We start from the raw sequence: 26,162 nt of genomic DNA, 5'->3' as shown, positions 1-26,162 counted from the left end.
TTGCACTGGTATTTTTTGTTTAAAAAACTACAGCATGCCTTGATTCCAGAATTTGTAAGTTATGATGATGATGGATGGTAAGTTATTATGCCAAGCACTAGACATGTTTTTACTGAACTGCAAATAATAAAATAAGAGTAAGAAGTGGAAGTGAGGGCGAGTCACCAAGCAAGTATCACCATGTATTCATCACCAACCATTGGATATCTTCTGCAGTACTGAATACAGTGCTGTTGTACATACACTACTGCAGTGCATACAATGTCTCAGAAGATGGTACTAGTCTACACACCAAATATCAATTCAGTAATTAATTATAGAATACATTCAGAGCACCATTATAGGTTAGACTTAATATGTATTTAAAATAACATTAAAACTGTAATAGCTTTATTATATATGGAGTTTTATTGATTGCTTTTAGGTGGTATTGTGGTTTAATATGATTTTATGTCCATAGTACAGTATTTTGAGGAGAGCTGTAAATTTTGAAGTCCTGAAGGATGAATTGTTGATCAATCCCAGTCTGTCAGGCCAAGCAGACCCATCCACCACAGGCAAACAACCGCCCCCGTAGGACCGTCCCATGCAGTGAACCAGGCCCTTGGAGGCCGGCAGTGCTTCGCTATAGTGAAGCACAAGGAATACTGTTGAGACTTGGTTCCTGGATGGACACCACACTTGCAACTCTCCGCCTAGTTAACAATTTACAGGGGCAGCATGGTAGACTCCACTTCATCCTATAATTTGGTTATATGGTTACCACCCAGCATAGTAATTGGGGTCCACAGGAAACTATTAGATTTGTCACTCAGTGTAGAGCCACCTGAAGTGGAAATAAGAGTAATTAATGGTGGCGGGAAGAGAGGAGGGCAGACAGAGATAGAATGAGAAAGAGGAAGATGTCAGCAGCACTTAATCAAGTAAGTGTGTGATGGTTGCCACCACCTATCACCAGAATGATGAGTGAATGGATATGTGATCCATTTCATTGGATACTGTGGTGATGGTTCTTGTACTTTGGTGTGCTCCTTTTCCTGTTTATTACAATAAAATAATGTTATGATGATGATGATGATTATGGTGAGCAAGTGGTGAGTGTGGACAGGAGGAAGGAAGAGATGAAGAGTGAGGATGAGTTTATAATTAGCTAACAGCAACCTTTCTCTTGATATTCCAGGCAGGAGAGAGAGTGAAGCCACACAAATGGCCTCCTGTCAACCCTGCAGGTCTTGAAATCTGCTCAGAGCATCTGTGATGGGTTCAGGATTTAGGGGTTTTGTCCAGAGGTGCTCTGATGGGAGGAAAGACTGGCAAGAAAAAGCACAACTTACTCTCACTTGAATTTATCAGAAAATCAGGGGCCTTCCTTGATCCTTCCCACACATTTGCAGCAGCATATGTGACCAGGTTTAAGACTCTTTCTGTGTCTGTGAAATAGAGCGCTATTACAGACTAGATGGAGATTGCATCTGTTGCTACACCCATTGACAGTGTCCAACTGCATTTGCTTACTTCATACCAAGAGGCTGCTCTCATCACTATTAATGAAAAACATGTCCTAATTTTCAGAGTCCCCATCAGACCCCAGAACAGTACAGCATTGTTCTCTTGGAGTTGTATTCTCATGGGTTTACTAGTCTGCATATCACTTTGTCAGTTTATTTTTGTATATGACATGGTGGTAGTTGATGGCGACCATAATCCACTCACTTGATGTAGTGCTACCTACTTCCTCCTTCACCTTTATCATTCTTTTTATATGTCTGCCCTCCTCTCTGTCTATTTCTCCCATCTTTCCTGTCACTTTTTATTACTCTTCTTTCCTTTTCAGGTAGATTTACATTGAGTGACAAGCCTAATGGTTTCCTGTAATCCAGGAAATCATTTACAATCCTGGATGGTACCCATATACTGTAACGAACTCATACATGTTCCCTATGTGTCAACAAGTGGGTTGGGAGAAGGTTAGTGTCCATCCTTGTAAAACAACTATCTCAAAGTCAGACGGCCACCCCTTATGGGATTATGGTGTCTGGCTATAGATGGATAGATAGATAAACATGTTAATAGTCTTCTATAATGCAAACCGTACTGATACTAAAATAATCTGATTTTTTGTGCCATGCATTCCCTTCTTGGTGATGGGCTCAAGTGTTACCACGCTGTAGATGACTTTCTGAAGCATGTGGCACTTTTTGTGACCAGTTGCCCTTTCTGACATCATCAAATGGTCCTTGCATGGGACTGAACACTTGACCTTTCCAAGCCTGTGCTTTAGCTCTTTGGACCATGGAAACTAGAAAGTATAAGGTATAAATGTCCAATGTAATTCATTTAGGCAGCATCAGGGAGTGTCCTAAGCCCATGAAAGTACTGTATATCCTGCTAATGGCTTTTACTCTCTCTACTCTTCCTATGCCTAAAATTGTCATTTCTCCATCTTGAATGGTAAGCAGTAATAAGAAATTAACATTAGAATATGATGTTAGTCATGAAAAAGTGATAATGGAAGTATGTAGAGCCATACTACTCTCTTTTTCTGCTACTGGTCTTCAGGAAATAAGCCGCAAAATGATGAAAACCTGGGCCAAGTCAAAGCAATGCCATAGCAAATAAGTTGTCTTGAAGTTGGGCTAATGTTGCCAGTAAACCAGGGCTATCATTGGTTTGTGATTTTCAGTGAACAGTAAAACATATAAGATTTTTGTAATTAGTGCAAAGTTAACCAAAGCATTAGCCACTACCCAGGATCTAACCTGAGACAGACTTGGTTGTAAGCCAAATTTCAGTTTGTTCAAACTGTCAAATGAAACTCTGCCTGCTTTGGAGCTTAGGGGCCCTGAGTCTAGGCCACCCCTGGTGGCATCTACTTAAAAAAAAATACATGACCAACTCATGGACTGGAACAATGAAAAATCTCCCCCATCTTGTTTACCAACTGGAAACTCTAACGATTGCACATACATTCCAGTGACTGAGTGATGAGGCCAAAGTTGTACGAACAGTTACCTGCAAAAAAATGAACTGTAAATGTGTACATGTAACTGTAAATGTGTACAAGGGGAAAGGTGATGCCCTGGAGAGAGGTAATAATAGAGGCATAAAGCTGTTGGGCCAGATAATGAGGGTAATGGAGAGAGTTCTAGAAGCTATGATCAGAGAAAGAGTGAATATTGATGAGATGCACTTTATGCGAGGCAAAGGGACCACTGATGTCATATTCATTATTTGACAGCTTCAGGAAATATATAAAGGAAAGAAAAGGAATCTGTACTTTGTTGATTGGGAGAAAATGTTAGACAGAGTCCCTAGGGAGGCGGTGAAGTGGGCAATGAGAAAGCTTTGGATAGAGGAGTGGCTGGTTTGGGTGGGTATGGCTATGTATGTGGATGCTCACACCCAGGTATGGGTGAAGGGAGATTTGAGTGATGAGTTTTCCATGAATGTTGGTGTGCGTCAGAGGTCAGTCTTGAGCCTCTTGTTGCTTATCATGGTACTTGAAACCCTCTCACATGACCTCAGAAATGGACTCCCCTGGGAAATGTTTTGTGCAGGTGATTGGTATTGACTGCAGAGAAAGAAAGGGAGGTGGAGGAAAGATTTAGGAAGTGGAGAGATGGTATGGAGCACAAGGGCTTAAGAGTGAATGCAAATAAAACAAAATTGATCGTATCCAGGGTTGGTAGCAGTACTGCCAAAGAAGAGGGAGAGTGGCCATGTGTGATTTACCACAAGGGTGTGGGAAGTATTTCAATCTTGTGCAGTGTTTATGATAAGTGGGTGCAAAAGAAATGTAGTGGTATTAGAGGTGGACTGCAAGATAATGCTGATTTCATGTGTGAGGTGTGTTGGGGAGAGCATGTGGAGATTGTCAGGCATGAAAGGATTGATCTTGCTGGTGAGTCTCTTGAGTGCATGGGAGAGTTTTGTTATTTGGGAGACATGTTATGCACTGGAGGTGCGTCTGGAGCTAGCTCTGTGGCTAGAGTGAGGAGTGGTTGGAAGAAGTTCAGGGAGCTGAACTGACATTGAGAGGGCTCTCCCTCCGTGCTAAGGGATCTTTGTATGCAGCATGTGTTAGGAGTATAATGCTGTATGGTAATGAGACCTGGGCAGTAAAGGAAGAGAATATTTGCAGGCTCAAATTTACAGAAATGGCAATGATTAGGTGGATGTGCAGTGCACCTCTGAGTGTGAGGCCTGGGGGGTCTAGGTATATGATGGAAGAGTTGAGAGGAAGAATGGGACTGGATTGTATTGGTGCTGTGATGAGGAGAGGTAGATTGAAATGGTCTGGGCATGTAAAGAGGATGGGGGATGATAATTGTGTGCAGAGAGTGAGAAGTGTTAACGTTTGAGATAAGGTTGCGAGAGAGAGACTGGAAAAGACCTGGGACAAGGTCATTGAGTATGACCTCAGGGATAAAGGACTAAATAGGGAAGCTGCCAGAGATTGAGTAGCATGGAGTGCCGCTATTAGGTGACCAAGACCAATGCATGCAAGCATGTTGGAACCTTTAAAAATGAAACAACTTGAAACAAAAGTGCACGTATTCAGTAACAGCAAATGGAGTGCACCTTAAAGAAGATTTTTGCAATGTGCCTGTACTGTGGTTGTCTACTGGATCTTTCAGAGAGAAATAGTTATACAATACGGTAATGTTAGTAACCTATTTTTAATATTTTCAATAGGTTACATATTTCTAGCTACTGTACAATACTGTATTGTACTTGTACTGTATTTCTTGTGTCAGTCATCAAATAAGGGTAACATTTGTCCAATGGCTAGATTGAGTTTCTACTCCTGGGGGGGGGTGACTGATTTTCATTTTAAAAATGCCAGCCAGGAGCAACAGAAACATAATATATTATGACTCAAATAATTTACAAAACATGGAAATATTTGTTGATATATTATCAAAAGTTTACTGCAAAAGGTTTTCTATTTTTATGTTAATTTTTTCTTAAGTCCACAAAATCTCTGATATAAATTTATCGTTTACATAATGTCTGTATACTGTTAAATCTAACCAAATCAGGGGGTAATCACACTATAACAGTTTGCTTATAGTTTGCCTCAAGACCACTGAAACTCTAGTATAAAATCATGGTCTATGTAATATCTGCACACCATTTAATCTAACTAAACCATGGTCTAACAACTATCTAACTGATGGCATAAGGTTTGCCCCAAGTTCACAAAATATCGGGCATGAATTAATTTTTTACGTCGCATGTGCACACAGATAAATCTAACCAAATCATTGGTTAACTACCATCCAACTGTAAAGGCTTGCTGCTAAGGGAGCAGTATAGTACAGTGGTATCTACAGTATGCGCAAAGCTCTTCTTACTATATTCTTTGTCCTCTAACTTGGCCTAAACTTCCCAGTTCTTCATCTTGAATGCTGAGTTGTAAAAATAGATTGACATTAGATTATGATACTAGTCACAAGGAAGCTCTCTGGAAAGTATGTAGAGCAAGAGCATGCCTCATTCAGACACAGAGCTAGGTGAAAAAGGGTTGCATCAGGAAAATAAAATCTGAGCCAAGTTAAAGAAAAATCAGTATAGATGATTGTATGGCCCCTGACCTGACTAGCACAAGGCAATGCCATCTCACAGGTTCATCGTCACCTATGGGGAAGCGCGGTAGCTCGGTGGTAGGGTGTCGGGCTCGTAATCGTGAAGTGAGTTCGCGCCCCGCCTGGTGGCTGCTGTGCAGGGAGGGGTAGCACTCTCCTGTAACCCTAGCAGGCTGTATGATGTTATGAGGTCTGGCTAGGGGATTTAAAAAAAAAAAAAAAATCGTCACCTATGCAGGTCCTCATCACGCCTTAAAATCCCACTCTCACCACCACCCCCACTCAGCCCTAATACCCATCCAACACAACTCCCACCAGCCCCACCCCAGTCACTACCATCATCATTATTATCACAATTCAGCCCTTACCACAACCACCACCCAGCTATCACAACCATCACCTAGCCCTCACCACCACCACCACCACCCAGCCCTCACTGCTACCACCACCACCACCACCACCCAGCCCTCACTACTACCACCACCCAGACCTCGCCACCATCATTATCACCTAGCCCTCACCACCACCACCACCACCACCACCCAGCCCTCACTATCACCACCACCCAGACCTCGCCACCACCACCCAGACCTCACCACCACCACCCAGACCTCATCACCATCACTTAGCCCTCGCCACCATTACCCAGCCCTCACCATCACCACCACCATCACCGAGCCCTCACCATCACCACCACAACCACCACCATCACCCAGCCCTCACCATCACCGCCACCACCATTAAGCCCTCACCATCACCACCACCATCAAGTCCTCACCACCACCACCACCCAGGTCTCACCACCATCACCAGCACCACCATCCAGCATTCACCACCATCACCATCACCTAGCCCTCACCACTACCATCCAGCCCTCGCCACCACCACCCAGCTCTCACCATCACCACTGCCACCCAGCCCTCACCACCACCACCCAGTTCCCACCATCATCACCACCACCATCCAGCATTCACCACCACCACTGCCACAACCCAGGTCTCACCACCACCAACATCACCTAGCCCTCACCACCACCACCACCACCCAGCCCTCACCATCACCACCACTATCAACACCACCATCACCTAGTCCTAACCACCACCACCACCACCCAACCCTCGCTACCACCACCACTACCACCCAGCCCTCATTACCACCACCACCACCACCCAGCCCTCATTACAACCACCACCACCATCACCCAGCCCTCACCACCACCCAAGTCTCACCACCACCACCCAGCCCTCACTAACACCATCACCACCCAGCTCTCACCACCACCCAAGTCTCACCACCACCACCATCACCTAGCCCTCACTACCACCACCACCACCCAGCCCTCATTACCACCACCACCACCCAGCCCTCATTACCACGACAACCACCACCCAACCCTCACCACCATCACCACCACCACCCAGCCCTCACTACCACAACCACCACCACCACCACCACCACCCAGCCCTCACCACCACCACCACCACGCAGCCCTCATTACCACCACAACCACCTCCCAGCCCTCACCACCACCACCACCACCACTCAGCCCTCATTACCATGACCACCACCACCCAGCCCTCATTACCACGACCACCACCCAGCCCTTACAACCACCACCACCACCCAGCCCTCATTACAACCACCACCACCACCACCCAGCCCTTACTACCACCACCACCACCCAGCCCACACTACCACCACCACCACCACCACCACCCAGCCCTCACTACCACCACTACCACCCAGCCCACACTACCACCACCACCACCACCCAGCCCTCACTACCACCACCACCACCACCCAGCCCTCACTACCACCACCACCACCGCCAGTACCCAGCCTTCACTACCACCACCACCACCACCACCACAGTAGGGCTTCGAGGACCGGTGGTCTGTTTTCCTCTTTTGGAGGCAGGTCCGGTGGACTCTGCTAGTGAGGGCCTACTTGGAACTGTATTGGAACAAGTCCCACCCCGAGTCTGGTGAGCGCTGTCGTCGTCAGAGGGTAATGCACCTGGCCGATCACTTCCCCTGGGTCTGGCTGAGTGGAAGAGGGGCATAAGGTAGCTGGGGACATTGGCCGTTGTGGCACGGGACACCTGTAAGTCTCCCCGTGGCCTCCTCTTGGGGTGGGTGTTGCCTCCCCGTGTCTTCCTCTTGGGGTGGTGGTGTCGAGGTCACTCCGTTGGGGTGAGTATTTCAGTGTATATGTGTGTTAACTGCTGAACTGTTCCAGGGGTCGACCTAGAAGAGCTAGTGTCACTGATCTGCCACCAAGGGACCGATTTGAAATTCGCCCTTTCCCACATGGCAGAGGTTATTTTATTTATTCATTATGTGTGTGTGTGTGTGTGTGTGTGTGTGTGTGAGGGTGTGTGAAGGTTGTTTGTTCCATGTATGGAACTAGAGGAGATATATGATTATAATGCCGGGAATAGTGACTAAGGGCAGCACAACACCCCTAGGAGGAGCCTACGGAGAGGCAGACAGAGCGCGACCCGACCCCGGACGACAGGTAGCCTACATAAGTCCGCCTGGGCCGTGCGCCCCTATGACCCGGAACTCGCCCGCCGCCACCATAGCAGGAAACAGAGACTACTTTACGGGCGAGCTGACCCTCGACAGGATCGGGATGGAGCTACTCCTATAGCTCAAGGCAGTACCCCTGCGACGGCCTGTAGCCGTGCCCTTTGTGAGACGGCCTGTAACTGCTTAAACCTCCTTCAGGAGACGGTCGGTAGATGTTCGGGAGGCAATCAGGAGACGGCCTGTAGCCGTTCCCGCCTTTGTCAGGAGACGGCCTGTAGCCACTCGGGAGGCAATCTGGAGACAGCTTGAAGCCACTCCCGCCTCCATCAGGAGACGGCTGGTAGCTGCTCGGAAGGTGCCCTTGAGACGGTCTGTAGCCGCTCAAACCTCCTGCAAGAGACAGCCGGTAGCCACTCGGGAGGCAATCAAGAGACAGCCTGTAGCTGCTCCTGCCTTCCTCAGGAGATGGCCGGTACCCACTCAGAAGGTGCCCTTGAGACGGCTGGTAGCCGCTCACTCCTCCTTCAGGAGATGGCCCATAGCCCCTCCCCCACACAAGCCACAGCCAGTAGCCGGGCTTCAGCGATGGCCTGCAGCTGCGCCCCTAAAAGGCCATGGCCAGTAGCTGGGCCATACGGCAGAGGACGGCCAGTAGCCGTTCCTCCGTCAGGTGCCGCCACACCCCCACAGCAAGACAACCTTCAGGAGGATGGTCCCAGCCCCGAGGACTGCTGGAGAGACCCCTGGCTCCTACCGGGCTCTTCTCTGTGCAGCCGGTCCCCGAGGTGCCCCGCCTGATGGACCCCAACGGAAGCCGACGCCACAGCCAGCTCCTGTCGGCGTCCCCAACCACTGGAGACCGCAGCCAACGGGACCTCAAGACCGACCCTAGGACCCCTGGGCGGGACATCTCCCCACCCCGACGTCAGAGACCCTCGTCCTCCATCAGGCGCTTGAATGAGCGCTTCGGGCAGCTCTTCGGCCCCAGTCCTGAGGGCCATACTGCAGTTCCCAGCCTCGACAGTGCGGGGCCCTTTGCCGCACATAGCCCCGGACGAGAGGACGCCCCTACGAGTAATTCCGTGGTCTCTGGATACTGAGGCCCCTGGCGGAACTCAGCCCCCATCAGCACCCGGGCTGTGAGTTCCTCGCCACCCCTCTACCCTCGCCGCCACCACACCCAGTCCCGACAGCGATTGATAGTGAAAGTGCCGTGACAATGATACAGTGAAACTAGGGCTGGGCAGTGAGCTACTCTATGTAAGGGAAGCCTAGAGTAAGATCTGTCAGTGTTAACGTAACGAGAGGTGGAATAGAAGTGTGGCAGTGAAGCAGTGAACCCGGCCGAGCAGTGAATGTAGTGTCTGCCTACACCAGCATATCTCGATTTCCATAACATAGCCTAGCTCTAACATCAATCAGTGCTACCAGAACTAAGGTGTGGGTTAACAGAGAAACAGTGAATTAGAGTAAGCCGCCAAACAGTCATCGCAGTGCCCACCTATACACGTGTGATTCGGCCCCCAATAGCGTAGCTTCCACCTAAGACCAATAAAGTGCGCTGCCCAGTGCCCACACTAAGCACGATTTAGACTTCCCACGAAGCGACAGTGACTGGTTTCTCTGCCCCATGCCCCCAGTGCTGACTAGTGTACTATGCACTTTATTCCCAATATTGTCCCAATAGTATCCTGCGCGATACTATTACCCATGATCTCTACATATGACTTATAATTGCCCAGATTCCTGTTCTCGTGACATCTACCTGTCCACTTATAAAATTTGTCAATACACGTGTAAAGTTGTCCTGAGTTTTCGTGTCATGCCTCTCTCTTATTTGTCTAAACTCCGGTCTAGAAAGGGAACCCAGCTACACACTAGGCGTTCAAGGGACGGGAAGCTGACCTTTAAACACCTAGCATAACAGTGATAAACCTAAGTGTAATGCTAGGTGTTTTGGGGTTGGCTTCCCGTCCCTCTAACGCCTAGTGTGTAGCTGGGTTCTCTTTCTAGACCGGAGCCTGGACAAACAGGAGAGAGGCAGGACACAAAACTCAAGGCAACAACCTTACACGTGTATTACTAAATTCTACAGCGGAACGGGTAGATGTCACAAATACAGATATACTGGACAATTATGATTCTTAGGCCTAGATATGTTTAGTATCGCGCAGGATACTGGTCAGGGTCGGGTAAGGTGAATAGCACTTATGGCAGAGGGGTTATGCACTATTATTGCAGGAAGTCCAAGTTCTATATATTGGTGGAATTGGTGGCACTATTTCACTGTGGGTAATTATTACTTTAACGCTGGGGCCTGTGTATGATCTTAGTGTGGTACGGCGTTACTATTTGGTAGCGTGCTCACTGTGATAGACCCATATTTCACTGCCTTGCCGTGTTCACTGTTTCACTGTTACTTTTTGTTATGCTGAGTGTTTTTAGGCCGACTCCTCGTACTAAAGACACTAGCTACTGAGCGGGGTCCTCTTTCCGGACCGGAAGTAATGTACTAACAAAGGAACAGGACATAAAAACTAGGCAGTCCACCTTTAACACATCTATTACCTTAATTCCAACACCTTAACAATATTACATAGGGTGGTATTATAGACAGAGGATACAGATATACAAAGTTACGTTAGTGTAATACGGGATATTCACACACTCCTTAATTATGCTTTACAATAGGTTAAGAGTCCATAAGTGGATGGGATTAACTTGCATCAAAGTCCAAAAGGTCTTAGTGTGCTGGGACAATAGAGATGTCAGGGCTTGATGAGCCGAGGAGGGATTATTACTATAAAATAACAAGGGGGGTAGAGCACTAGAGTTCACTGTTTGGGCTCGGCGCGGCAACTCTCGCCCGCGCGTACACTGACAAGGGGGGAGACTACTCTAGACTGGACTTTGGGATAGCACTAGTCGTATGAACCCAGAACTTATAGTCTTTTCCAGGGGAAGGTATTTACGGACACTTTTTGGTGTAATCCCGCTGGTTCACTCTGTCACTGGATCACTACAGGAAAGGGAAAGTCACTATTCTTGCCCGAGTTTCTGGGGCGATATCACTTTGTCACGGTGCAGGGAGACCCTCTTGCCTGGGGTCTCGACCTGTTGTAGACCCTCATCTGGTCACGGTGCAGGGAGACCCTCTTGCCTGGGGTCTCGACCTGTTGTAGGTCCTCCTCTGGTCACGGTGCAGGGAGACCCTCTTGCCTGGGGTCTCGACCTGTTGTAGGTCCTCCTCTGGTCACGGTGCAGGGAGACCCTCTTTCCTGGGGTCTAGACCTGTTGTAGTCCCTCCTCTGGTCACTGTGAAGGGAGGCCTGTCTGTGTTGGCCCTAGGGACTGGGACCAAACAGGTGTAGCAGACGGGCCTGACGTCGTAGGGTCTGCGGCAGGGGGAGGTCGGCGTCGACGGGTTGCCGGGCTCGCCTAGGGGTCCGAGGGCTGCGGAGGTCTGCTGGGGGACGCGCCGTCAGGTGTGGGCTGCGGCCTCGTCTCCTGCTGGTACCTGGGGAAGACAAGAATTTCCCGGGGGTAGGAGGTAGGTCCCGACTGGGACCGGGCCTCTGTTCAGGTGACACTTTAGGGGCAACTCCCCCGGGTGGTGTCCGGCTACTCCTGCAGGAGTTAGCTGACTCTAGAGGACACACGGAGGCCGTTGTCTCTCTTGCACTTATGGAGGGTAGCACAGAGGCGACTCTCTCTCTCTTGTCTTTACAATTGCCGTGGCACCAGGTTGATCGGTCCTGGGACCCACTTGTGGCGGTGTGTGAGGGTCTCTTACCCTTAGAGTGGCTAGGGGCGTGAGCCCCGTACAATCCACTATTGGGCCTCCTGCCCTATTTGTTATAGAGGGCTCTCCTCCCTCGTCAAAGGACCTCCTGTCCTGGTTGTGGCAGAGGGTTTTACGCCCTCGTGGCTCACGGTGGCAGAGGATACAAGCCCCTCGTGGCTCACCTGGGTTGTTGCGGCAGAGGATGGTACTTCCCCGTGGCTCGCGGTGGCAGTAGGTGTAAACACCTCGTGGCTCACCTAGGGACCTCCTGTCCCGTTGGGGTGAAGCTGTGGTCGTCACCACAAGACTACGAGGGACTGACGTATCAGTCCCACCCCACTGCTGTCGAGGGTTAACCCGCCGTATAACTTGTTGCGGGTCTAGGCTCACCTGGTGTTGAGGTAGTTGCGGGAAGAAGGGGCCCAGGTCAGTGGTGGTCGGATGACCCTCTTGTCCCGGGTCACTAACCTGACCGTTATCTCCTCCTCGGGTGGTGGGGTGGTGGTGGCCCGGTGGTGGTCTGGGGGGTGGCGGGGCGGAAGGTCCGGTCGCGGGCATTTTACTTTTACTCACTCCACCACTCTTGTATATTGTCACTAATGCTTTTCTCACTGACTTCCTTTATACTGTAAATTCACTGTTCTGCTTTTACTTCACTGTGTCACGGACACTGTGCTTTAATTCACTGTTTCTCCTGTTGGGTCTGGGCATCGTGGCGGTCAGGTACAAGGGCGACGGAGGTGACAGCCTCACTACTGACGGGGCTGGGTTCCCCGGGGGCCTCTGTGTTCAGGGGCCACGGGATCACGCGTAGGGGCATCCTCTCTTGTCCGGGGCTGCTGGTAGCGATGGGTCCCCCGCTTTCAGGGCTTGGGACAAGAGTCTGGCCCTCGGGGCTGGGGCCGAATAGCTGCCTGAACTTCTCACTCAGGTGCCTGACGGAGGACGAAAATCTCCAGCGTCGGGGTGTAGGGAGGTCCTGTCCAGGGGTCCTGGGGGCAGTCTGGAGGTCCCAAGGGCTGCGGTCCCCGGCGTTCGGGGACGCCATCAGGAGGGGGCTGCGGCATCGGCCTACATCAGGGCCCATCAGGCGAGTCCTCTCCGGATCCGGCTGCAGGGAGAAGACCAGTGGTAGTCACCATCCTTGGTAGTCACGGGGCCTCTCCAGAACGGCTACCGGCCGTCTCCTGACGAAGAGGGGTTATATACTATTAATAGTATATAACCCCTCTGCCCTAAGTGCTATTCACCTTACCCAACCTTGACCTGAGTAGTATCCTGCGCGATACTAATAACCCATATCTAGGCCTAAGAATTATAATTGTCCAGTGTATCTGTATTCGCGACATCTACTCGTTCCACTGTAGAATTTAGTAATACACGTGTAAGGTTGTTGCCCTGAGTTTTTGTGTTCTGCCTCTCTCCTATTTGTCTAGGCTCCTGTCTAGAAAGAGAACCCAGCTACACACTAGAGGGACGGGAAGCCGACCCTAAAACACCTAGCATTACAAAGGCATAATATGCATAGTAAATCGTTAAGAAAATGATGTTACGAAGTCCACTATGCCGCCTAGAATTTGACCCTGAATGGTGCAGAAACTGGAAATGTTCGAGTGTTACAGTATATCATCTTGATGCCATGAAGTTCCCAGCGGTTCGGTTTGTCAGGTGTCACGCCCACCTCAACCAGCCCGCGGCTCCTCCTCACCTTGGCCTTGGCGCACGGTTGCCAACTACTCCACTCGCATTCTAATATACACGCTTGTCACTATATCAGACTTTGCAGAAATACGCCCACCGTTTACTACTATCTTTAATGAGCGTATGGATCGTGAACAATTAGATGAGTGGGATTATTTCACAACTGTCCAGATGGATATTGTCAGGTGCTAGAAATATGCTATGATTGTTTAAATGAGGGAGAACATGAAAGCGACCACAGCTAAAACCGGCAAATGATTCTATGCTGGGGACAAGCTTCATTTTTTTTTCTTAATACCACACATAAACCCGAACAGTGACACTGGATAGATTCCCTTGTGTTACCCTAACCACAATAAAATATTCAGTCATAAACAGTTTTCTTCTCATTGTTCTGTGGCATACTGAGTAGTACTAAAAATGATGCTAATTTAAACCGTCTATAAGGAAGGAATCTTTCTGTGTTCATCATTATGCCTTAACAACATCTTCGACGAAGCTTTTAAGTAAAACCTTTGAACCCCTCAGGCGATATGACTCATTACCCTCAGGGCAACATTTTTTTTTTTTTTTTTTTTAAGAACGGAAAAAAAGTAACATACTTTATAAGAGCTGTAATTGTTGAACAAATATTTCAATTGGCATCTCAGTAAGGGCAAGTAAGCGCAAAAATGACAAAATATAGCATTTTCACAGAAAAACAGTAAAGATCGGTCTCAAGCTTGGCGCGTGTGGCAAAAAGTCAACCATTATTTTCATAATGCATTGTGTTTATTACTGTCAGTTTCATCGTTCCTCGGATCGTAACAAACATAAATAACGAATTCGTGACACCATAAAGTTGTATACTGTGTTATCACAGGTGAGATTAATGGAATGAGCAACAGATTGATGAGCATGGGTGGACAAAGTCGCTTTCCAGGTAACTCAGTGACAGTAATAGATGCCAGAAAATGTTGCCAATACTAAAGTTTATAGAGGGCGCGCAAAGCAAAAAAGACAAAAGAACATCTCTAAAGCCCTTAAACTTACATTCAGGGGTATGCAGTTAAAAGGATCAAAAACCTAAATATCTGTGGATTCTATTGCACTAATGTCAATGTACGATTATTATTCAAGGTGCAACTTTTCAGTCAGTGGTGTTGTGTCGGCTATTGAGTATAGACGTGGGAGGTGGTGAATCCTTTGCAAATTTATGATTTTTCGAATTAACTAAAGCATTCAGCCATGTTGAAATTTATGAAACATCAGCAGAAACTAACGCCCGAGCGGCTACAGAAGCAGAAGGAGCTGTTCGCTTTTAATAAGGTAAGGAAATTAGGTGGTATATACGGGAGCGTGTGACGCGTGTGTGTGTTTACAAAGGAAGCTGAAATGCCTGAGTCGTGACTAAACTTACGACGCTATGTGCCCAGCTCTGGGTTAATATACACAGATGATGATTCTGTGGCACAGGTATGTGGAAGGACAGTTGAGAGAGAGAGAGGTCTGGTTACTGGTTGTTACTCTGGGGGTTGTGATACGTTGAGCAAATTTGAATGTTTAAATGACAGCTTGACTGGCCTCTATATTTAGGCGTGATCCTGACATTCCTGGGGTAGTGGCAGGTGAGGCATTTTTAATTCCTGTTAAATTCACCATACATTAATATTATGGATACACAAGGTTTTGTGGCTTCCAGCATTAGTGTTGATTGTGTTGGAGGAAGCACTGTTGAGTATTTTTTGTTTAGACGAAATTTTACCGTATTCGGTTATATTTTATTCAGGTATAAGTAAAAGTATCACAGAGTAAATCTACTCAAGTACAGAAAGTTAAACGTACCTCCTAGTTTTGTCACATTTTGTCTGTGACCTATATTAGTTCGTTATCTGGTGCCAGAAGTGAAGACTGATTTGAAGTGGTTGAAGAATAGGAAGCCATCAGGTGATAGATATATGCTGAGATGATTATATGAAGTGGAGAAAGTGCAGTGAAGTTATATCAGGAGAGTGAAAGAAGGCTCTGATTGTGTACAATCTGTTATCACTGATGTGATAGAAGGGAGCATAAAATTTACCTTGATATAAGGCTGTTTAGTGTTGTAGAAAAGGTGTATTGAAGAGTAATCAGAGTGATGGCAAGGATGCATCAGATATTTTAGTGACTGATGGAATTAAGAGTGGTAGGAAATTTGAAGATCAAGTATATATTTGCTGTTAGACATAGTGGAGAGAGCATGCAAAAAAGACTAAGGTATTTAGGGCAAATATGGGTCAGGAAAAAGAGTATGACAAGGTAGTGATAAAATTATTTGGAAAGGTTTTACAAATACAGTACAGTGTGGCTGGAGAGTTGCTGATATTATTTGGAAAGGCTTTACACATACGGTGTGGCTGGAGAGTTGCTGATGTTATTTGGAAAGGTTTTTACACATACGGTGTGGCTGGAGAGTCGCTGATATTATTTGGAAAGGTTTTACACACATGGTGTGGCTGGAGAGGTGCTGATTTTTTTAATGAGAGTGGTGCTGGAGAGGGACCTCTATACACAGCTTTCATAAAGATGTTTTAACTCCCACGTGTGTGCTGGAGAGGGATGCCTTCATGCTGTGATGGTGATATAGTCAGACAGATGTCTAGTTGTAGCTATGAGTGTTCTGTAACTCCCACCCTGTCATTTGAAAGGGGTAGTAGTAGTAGTTCCCTAGGCAGTCTGGTCGAACAGCCCTGAGTCTCTAAGAAAGGCCATGGCCAAGACAGGGCTTTCCCTCAGAGCTCTCAAGGAGTGTATGTTGTGTTGTTGCCACAGGCAATTGTGTGCAATGCAGTCATCCATAATGTGCTTAATAGTATTGGGTGCTGTGTTGCATCCTGGACAGGCATCAGCAACTGAGTCTTCCAGTCTCTTCTGATAACTAAAGAGGGCTGGATGATGCCCTTATCTCAGCCTGGCCAGGTGGACCCTGTCCTTATGAGGGAGGTAGGATTCAGAAGGGTGGATATCAGAAGGCTGTGCATGCAGTGTGTGTTGACTTTGAGTAACTGAATGGAGCGGCGAGTGACTTGAGCATAGACGTGCTTCTGGAAGTTGGTCTCAGGCAGGCGAGGGAGAAGAGATGACAGTAGTTGTGTATGATATTGTGTACTGGGTGTTGCTTTGATGTTCCTTGGTGTGTGTGGATATGCTGTCATGTAGTTTAGTGGATGGTGTGGGTTTGTGGAGGCTGCGGCAAGAATTTGTGTGCCTCTCGTGTCTAGATGATCCTTGCCTTTAAGGACTTTGGTTTCTTGATGTAGGCGGTCTGTAGGTGTAATAGCTGTGCAGTCTGTGATTATTTTTTGGGTCTTGGTCTGTAGGGTGTTGTAGTGTGTTTCAGTGTTTCATCACTGAACATAGGTATATATTGTTTGTATACTGTGGTGGTGGTTTCTTTGTTGTGTCTGAATGTTGTATGGACAAGTGACCTTAGGACATTGAGTTTTGGTGTTAATTTATTTTTAATGTTTGTGATGTGTTGTTTAAATGACATTGATGTATGTTACACCAAGGATTTTGTGTGTTTGTGTGTGTGGTAGGGGAGTGTTGTTTATGGTGAGGTGTGGAATGTGACTATGTTCTGCTGTCCAGTTTGTGAGAAGGGTAACTTTAGATTTGGCTGGGGCTATTGTGAGTCTGTTTGTGGTGAACCATTCATGTAGTGTGTTGAGGTAAGGCTGGAGGATGTGTGCAGCTGTGTGTGCATTTTGGTGTGTACTGTACATGTAAGTGTTATGTTGTCTGCATAGGAAAGTATGTGTATTTGTGGTGTGTAGGGTGTGGTTATGTCATGCATGTATAGGTCAGAGAGTGTAGGGAACAAAAGGGGTATAGTGGACTGCTTTAGAAGGGCCACTTCAACGTGTAGTCCACCAAGTTAACACTGTGAATGAACCTGGGGCTACTACTACTACTACTGTTGTTACTGCTGCTTTTGCTGCTGCAGCTGCTACTAGTATTACAACTACTGTAAATAGAGGTAAAGGTGAGGGTAGATGACATGAGGTGCTTAGGTGCAGTACTCATATCTGTAACTTAGGCCTTGAGCCTGTGACGGGTTATTCACCCAGTATCCTGGGATATAGGGCTTCAGCATCATACAGGTTACCACGGTTATATACCTCCCCTAGGTATTATCTTAGGTACCGGTACTCATTTTACCTACCAAACCATAAAGAGTGGATGGACACCTGAGTCAAGTGATTTCAGCTGCCCGCATCAGGATTTGAACCCTGACACTAACAGGCCAACAGCTTTACAATCAGTGATCCCAACCACTTGACTGTTGCAGCAGCTGAGTAGAAGTAGTAGTAGTAGCAGTAGTAGTAGTAGTAGTAGTAGTAGTAGTACTACTACTACTACTACTACTACTACTACTACGACTACTGCTGCTACTACTACTATTTTTTTTTTTCAATATAATCACCTCCATCCATTGGGGAATTATATTGTTACTACTACTACTACAACGGTGGTGGAGGACTGAGCAAGAGGGTGGTAGGTAAGCCGGCCAGCCGTGATCATGAGGAGGGATAGAGGAGGGGCTTGGGGGTTTGGAGAAGCTCGGGATGCCACGGGACTTTCACCGTTCGATGAGGAGACGTACATATGCTTTTGCTCTGCCGGTGGGTTAGGCTTTGTATTACTACACCGAGGATGGTACATTCCCATTGATCTAGCTGGCCGGGGGACTTTCACGTGTACAGCCATTCTCACTCAGCTTGTGGTTTGCGTCTGTTTTCCTCGCGCAGCCAGTATGTTTCCGTTGTTTGAGGTGACCTGATGCTTTCGACCATACGTAAGGGATCTGTACAGCCATTCTCGCTCATGTTGTGGGTTAGGGTCTGTTACCTGCACGTGGATACAGAAGTTGGTGAGCCACAGAACGAATTTTTTTTTTACTTTGTTTGGTGGCCAGCTGGCCACCAAAGCCGGAGCTTTTATGAACGGTACGGTTATGGACAAATAAATCCAGTTACGGTTTTATTTATAGCTAGGGCCTAATGAACAGATACAGACTGTACGGATAATTGAGTACGTACAGTGTATATATAGCCTATATAGTATGTTATAATGATCCGATTTCTGTACGCCGATTTGTTGCCGAAACACAGCAAAAACGGCACATGTAGTGCAAATTTTTGTAAAAGCAAGGTGCTGTTAAAATACTCTAACCTGAAGAATAAAACAATTTCCAGGCCAATTTATGACTAATTTCTGGCCCCTTTTTTAGAGTGCAGGGGATGGATTTGTCCTTGGTCCAGCATTGAAATTACCAGCATAACATAAGAGAGAAGAGTGACTTGTTTCTTGTAGGTATTATCACTCGCTTGCCTATTCTTCCTCTTTATACTCCTAAAATTGTATACCGTACCGTAGTATAATGGTTTAGTATAATCTATATATATTACTGTATAATGATCCAATTTCTGTATGTTTGTGATTTATTGCTTGACATCGAGTGGAGGCTGTCGAAGGCGGCCTTTAAGTGAAAATATATACAGTACCTGTATACACATACAGTGATCCTCAGGTTATAACACACTTGGCTATAGTGGTTTTCGTTATCACTGTGAGATCTGAATCTGCAATCCTATCCTTATAGTGCATTTTTTGGCCCAAGTGTGGTTCGTTAACAGAGTAGTATTTTTTGGGGGGTGGAGGAGAGGTAAACTTTGGGAAGCCCACCCATACCAGTACTGTGTACTGTACAGTACAGTGTGGGCATAGGACAGATGTAACAGGACATGGGTCCAAATGTAGACCTACATATGACCAATGATATGGCTTGTATCTCATGGCTATTTTTTATATGAATGACAAATTAGGTGGCAGAGATTTGCTTTGCAAATCATTAGGCAGAATCAGTAAATCCAAGGAAGGAGGGTAAGTCGTTGCAGACATCTCTGGGTACATACCTGGCACCAAGTAGTTTAAGTGAAATTTAGCAAAGACTACAGCCATATAAAAGCAAATACAGGATCCTTACACTTTGTTTGGACTATATTTTGTAGAACATCAACTAACAAGTGATGTAATCATCAGGTGACTGAATAGCCTGAATAGGGCAATGTAGAAAATAGAGGAGTGGCGTATGATTGCTGCCTGTAGTATTATGATGTTTTGTATCATTGTGCCAATATTCCTGCCATTCCATTATTCTGTTGACCTCCCAGTCCTGGTGTTGTTACAATAATACTGTATATACAGCACTAGATACTTTATGGTATTTTACAGTTGGCTCTTTACAGAAAGCTGAGAAGGATTTGAATACTTTGTGAGACACTTTAATGTAGGAGCTTGTGAGTGCATTGTTTTCCCATCTTTGTCAGAACATTTAGTTTTCGTATGCATATACAGTACTGCTGCAGTATAGTACCTATATTTTACTGTACTTGGCACTGATAAATTGATCCACGTAAAGTACGGTACCAGTACTGTGTAAGACAGAATAGTTGAATAGCATGGATGTTGCAACACATAGACACTGATACTGTACTGGAACAGGGGAATGTACTGTATAGTACAGTACTGTCTCACTGACAGCACAGCGAGTGTTATTAGTGTTAGTTTTCAGTTTTAACTCTTCATTCCAATAGTGTAGTTATTTTCCTTTTATTCTTGATGTCCACTGACACCTCTGTTCAGCTCTGTAGAGAGATTTTGAACTAAAGGGGTTAGACAACTGAAGCCATCAGTTACCCCTTCAGTACATGTCACCCCAGATTTGTCTAAAATTGTTAGTAATTAGCAAGAACATTTTTATTTATTTTTTATTTTTTATGTGGGCTTGAGCTTCACAACCTGTTCTCAAGGCCTAGTAGTCCTCGTACATACAGTACCATACACCTCCACCTGTCACCACCTTGGCATTAGCACCTACTGTCCATATTGAATATGTGCTAGGATTGTCTCTTGTAGTACTGGTGTACTGGTATTAGCAGGGGTATTTTTACGACATGTCAGCGGATCTTCGGGTAGATCAGTAAAGCCTGTTGTATAAAATTTAAATCCTTAAACTGTTCCCTGGCCCAGCTGGGATTCGAACGTGGGTCCCTTAGGACTGCAGGCTACCTCTCTTACCACCTCCCCCGTTGAATGGGGTTCAGCAACCTATCATTTTCTATAGATATTTACTGTGCAGTGTTGCAGTGTCAGACTTGCCACACATCAGGGCATCAATACCATACTGTAACTACCGTATATGAGTGAAATATGGAATGCCAGGGTACTACTGTATAGGTTACACTTGCAAGAATGAAAGGGAGACATATTGCTAACACACCCAGTATATACATGATGCATTGTCTTATAGGGTAGTGCTGTAACATGTTGTTGACTAACTTCTTTTTGTTGTTTAGCCCAAGCTCTATGCCCTGGATTCCATGTTGTGACCATGTCAGCCCTTTAGCTATGACATAAGAGACAGGCCCCATAATATAGGACAAAGGAAGATATTCATTAGATTGCCATTTGGGCAGAAGTGCCAGAGAGGTAAGGGATTATCTTACATCACACCATCTGCCATCTTTCCTTCATATCACCAAAGAATGCTGGTTCTCAAGTTAGCTAATACTGTATATGACTCATGCTTATAGATCTACTCCTGAAGCTTATGGAGCATTATGGTTTGAAAGGGTACTATAGTTATTTTTTTTTTTCTCCTAGTCCCATACAGTGGGTGTTACTGAGTACAGTTTTTAGAAAGCTAAATTATGATAAAAGGTTATGTGAGACTTACTTTACATCCCCATAGGATGGTGTACTAGGATATTTTGGTAGGTAATATGGTACTGTGTACAGTATATATATATATATATATATATATATATATATATATATATATATATGTAAAATGTACTGTATACTGGTACAGGCAGGTCTTACTGTGCAATGGGGTTACATCAACTGAAAAACCATCACATAGCAATTTATCATATAGTGAGGTTGATATAACATTGGTTCAGTGGGGATAGGGAGGGAGGGAACCATTGACCACGTACCAGTAACCTAAAATCTAAAAAAAGCTTACCATACTCTTTTAGGCTTCCCTGTAGCACCCTCAGTAGTACCACAATTATCTTCTGGGGTTAGTATCCATAATCATTTCATCGGCTTTGAGTCCTAAAATGGCTTTCTTAGAACAACACAGTCACATTACAGTACTATACATTTTCTAGCTCTTCACACTTTTTAATTTTAAATTCTGTTGCATGATACAATGCATCTTCAGATTACAGAAAGCTTTCAAAATATTGTAACGGATCTTCAGATGCATACTTTTCTTTTTATGTTCCCACTTTCAGCATAGGCCAGAATTTCCGAAGGTCCAGTAGTCCACCTATTATAGCTTACGCTAATAAAGGGATAGTATATGAGAGAGGGGTGTGTGAGCTGGGAGCAGGGCAGTGAAATGGCAGGTGACAGGGCAACATGGAGGCGATTAGCTTGCAGCCATCCCCTGTGGGATTAAGGTGTCTTGCAGAAGATAAATAGATAGAGAGGATTAGTCCCCAAGAACCCTCACACATCACTTGACACTTAGGCAGTACTGGTAATTGCTAACATATATATTGTGACAGTGTTAGATATCACATTCATATCTGGTGTTACTTATTATTTGCAGTATTTAACTTAGTGTTGCTGAGGCCATATGGAAGAACAAGGAACGTGTCAATATTAAATTTTAATGCATATTAGCTGTGATCGAACCTGTGATCAAACAGTCCCTGGCTGACAGCAGTGTCCATTCTAGACCTTAACCACCTCCCTTGGTAATTCCATCACACTTGTCAGTATTGTAAGCCTATGATATACTGTATAAGAGTGAATACTTAGATGCCTATGAGGTGAAGGATTGAATGATATGTAAGTGATTTTCCGGCCCATTTCTCTGGGCATTCTTTTGATAGCTCTTCCACTGTTGCACTCTGTTGTAAGGAAAAAATGTTGGAAAGATAATGATCAGTGATGACTTTAAATTTATCTATTGCCAGACGCCACAATCCCATAAGGGGTGGCCATTTGACTCTGAGTTATTTGTTTCATGGGGAGGGGCACTAACCCTCCACCAACCCACTTGTTGACACGTAGGGAGCACGGATGGGTTGGTTATATGATTACCACCCAGCATTGTAAATGGTTTCTCGGCTTACGGGAAACCATTTGGCTTGTCAGTCAATGTCAAGCCACCTGTAAAGGAAAGAAAAGCAATAAGAAGTGACAGGAAAGATGGGAGAAATGGGAAGAGAGGAGGGCAGGCACAGAAAAAGAATGATAAAGGCTAAGGAAGAAGTAGGCAGCACTGCATCGAGTGAGTATGAATATTGTAAATGCCTTAGTTACCATACTGGTACCGGTATATTCTCATTTCAGACAGAAGGGTCTCAGAATCGGAGAGGGTCAGTCATATATGGGTTTAGTTAAGCACATTGATAATTAAAGGGTATTGAGTCAGGAAATGAAGCTGGTAGGGGAAAAAGGAGAGGAGAAACTAGACTATACTCTGTCAGCTTTAACTTTGCTAAGAATTACCATATCAGTCTTGAAGACTGAGTTGTAACGAGAGGTTAACACTTTTCTGGGCCAGCCTTGCGTAACTTTTCTACCCTGTTCTCGGGCTGGGGGTGAGTTTCCAACGAAATGAATATTTGTTGCCTGTGTTCATCAAATTGTTGTGCCATGTAATTTGAGCCACGAAAAATCACACCAACAAATGACGCACCAGTGTGTCATCAGCCTGGAATTGGTTAGCTAACAAATGGCACGTCGGTGTGGCATCAGCCCGGAATAGTGTTAATATCAGAGTATGGTACTAGTTACAAATATATCTATCTATCTATCTATCTATTGCCAGACGCCTCAATCCCGTTCGGAGTGGCCACAAACAAATTGCCTCCACGTCGCCCTGTCCCCCACCATTTCACTGCCCCACTCCCAGCTCACACCCCCCTCTCTCATATACCTCTCCACCCCATCCCTCCATCTCATCGTTGGCCTCCCCCTCCCTCTTCCCCCCCTCCACCTCACTCACATACACTCTCTTCGTCAGTCTTTCACCCTCCATCCTCTCCACATGGCCAAACCACCTCAGTGTATTCCTCCTAACGCTTCCTATCACATCCACATCCTCACCACATCGCTTGTTTACTGTATATCCTCATTTGTCAGCCTGTCTCTCCATGTGACTCCACAGGCTTCTCTTAAGTAACTCATTTCCACTGCTCTCACTCTTGACTTGTGTCCTTCCAACAACATCCAAGCTTCACTTCCATACGTTAGAGTTGGTATCACGATACTGTCATGTAGTAACTTTTTCACTTCCATGCTCACTTCCCTGTTTCTTATCACAGCTTTCAAAGAACCAGCAACCTTTCTTCCCTGCTGTACTCTTTCAAGCACTTCACCCTCCAAACCTCCATCCTTACTCATCACACTACCCAAGTACTTAAACGTACTCACATTTTCCAATTCCTCACCATCCAACCTCGCTGTACATTCACTGACTTCACCTTTCTCAAAGACCATCACTTTACTCTTCCCTACATTCACCTTTAGATTCCATTTCTTACACACTCTCCCAAACTCATCCACCAAGCCTTGCAGCTCCGCTTCGTCCTCACTCAACAACACAGTATCATCTGCAAACAACAGTACAGGGAGTATCAAAACACAATCCTCTCTCACCAGGGCCACTCCAACATCCACTACCCTACCTTGTACCTCTTTTATTACCCCATCCATGTACAGATTGAACAACCATGGAGACATGACACATCCCTGTTTAAACCCAACTTTCAAAGAGAAAAAGTCACTTAGTTCACCATCCACACGCACTGCAGCCTTTGCACCATCATACATACTCTTCACAGCATTCAACAACTTCCCATCTACTCCATAATTCTTAATATTTTCCACAATCCTTGTCTATCCACCCTGTCATATGCCTTCTCCAAATCCATGAATGCCGCATACAACTTCTTTCCCTTCTCTAGAAACTTTTCCACTAAAGATCTAAGAATGAATATCTGATCTACACAACCTCTTCCCTTCCTAAAGCCTCCCTGTTCTTCTCCAACTAATTCCTCTGTTCTTTCTCAAACTCTGTCAATAAGTATCCTACCATACACTTTTCCTGTTATACTAAGAAGACAAATCCCCCTATGATTACCACACTCTTCTTTTTCCCCTTTTCCTTTGTACAAGGAAATAATTATACCTGGCTTCCAGTCCTCTGGGACTCTACCTTCCTCCCAGGCCAATCTGCACATTTTCCACATCCATTCTACTATTATCTCTCCCCCATACTTCAGCATTTCACCACACACTCCATCAATTCCTGGGGCTTTCCCCAATTTAACTTTCTTCATTGCTTCCACAACTTCTGTCCTACTGATTTCTTCCTGTCTTCTCACCTCCCTCCTCCTCCCAGTCATTCCTCAGCCATTTATACTCGCATTACTTCCATCCTCTATGTTCAACGATTCCTTAAAGTGTTCTCTCCATCTGCTCACTTTTTCTTCCTTTTCCATTAGTAATCTACCATTATTATCTTTCACTCTCCTGCTAACTTCATTTCCACCCTGTCTTACTCTTTTCACCTCATTCCAGAACATTTTCTTACAGTCCCTCCACTTTAACACTCAAGTTCCTTCCAAATTCTTCATCCGCTCTTATCTTACTCTCTCTTACTAATCTTTTCACCTCTTTCTTTCTACATATAACTCTCTCTTCCGCCTCTCAACTTCTTCTACGCCCCTAATTCTCATCCATTTATTGTATGCTTTCTTCTTTTATGCCACGGCCTGTCTCACCTCTTCATTCCACCATGCTGTTCCTTGCACACCCCTCCGTCTTCTCTTCATCCCACACACCACATCACATGCTGCACATATTTCTTCTGTAAATATCCTAAACACACCTTCCACGTCCCCCATCTGCTCCAATTCATATTTGCCCAATCGTTCCTCCACTTCTCTCTTATACTCTGCCTTTTTCTCATCCTCTTGTAACCTGTCCACTCTCCTTGCAAATACTCCTTCTTCCCGTCCTTCCCTTATTCTATTTCTCCATCCTAATTGGACCATGATTCTGGCCACCACCAAGTAGTGGTCAGAAAGTCCACTCCCCCAACCTCTATAAGCTCTTGCATCCATTACACATTTTCGCATCCTTTCATCCACACTCACATAATCAATCAGTGCCTTCCTTTCATTCAGTTCACCACCCACCCTCCTCATCACTCGACATGTATACCTGTCGATCATTTTGTGCCTGAAGAGGGTATTGGCTATCACCAACCCCCTCCCAGCACAAATGTCCACTAATGTACTGCCATTCTCATCTATCTCAGCAGGGACACCCCACTCACCAACTATTCAATCCACCTTCACATTCCCTACTTTACCATTCATATCACCGATCAAAAATACTCTCATTCCTTCCAAACTTTTCCATGCACATGTCCACATTTGTCCAGAACTCTTCTCTCACTCTGCTTGCACGATCTTGCGTTGGCGCATACACACACACACACAATCG

At 45.7% G+C, this 26,162-nt stretch overlaps 1 protein-coding gene across 1 annotated transcript in view; it reads left to right on the top strand.

Annotated features, from left to right (window-relative positions):
• The first annotated feature begins 14,831 nt into the window (after positions 1–14,831).
• The window catches only part of l(2)gl (LLGL domain-containing protein l(2)gl), a 443,338-nt gene continuing 432,007 nt past the window's right edge, over positions 14,832–26,162 (top strand). The window contains 1 exon segment of the mRNA XM_080274241.1: positions 14,832–14,912. Coding sequence (XP_080130367.1) covers positions 14,832–14,912 — 81 coding nt within the window.

Source organism: Coenobita brevimanus, chromosome 57, assembly GCF_032717465.1.
Source record: "Coenobita brevimanus isolate Jiangsu-jjx chromosome 57, ASM3271746v2, whole genome shotgun sequence".
NCBI classification, from domain to species: Eukaryota; Metazoa; Arthropoda; class Malacostraca; order Decapoda; family Coenobitidae; genus Coenobita; species Coenobita brevimanus.
This window is presented reverse-complemented; position numbering and strand designations above follow the sequence as displayed.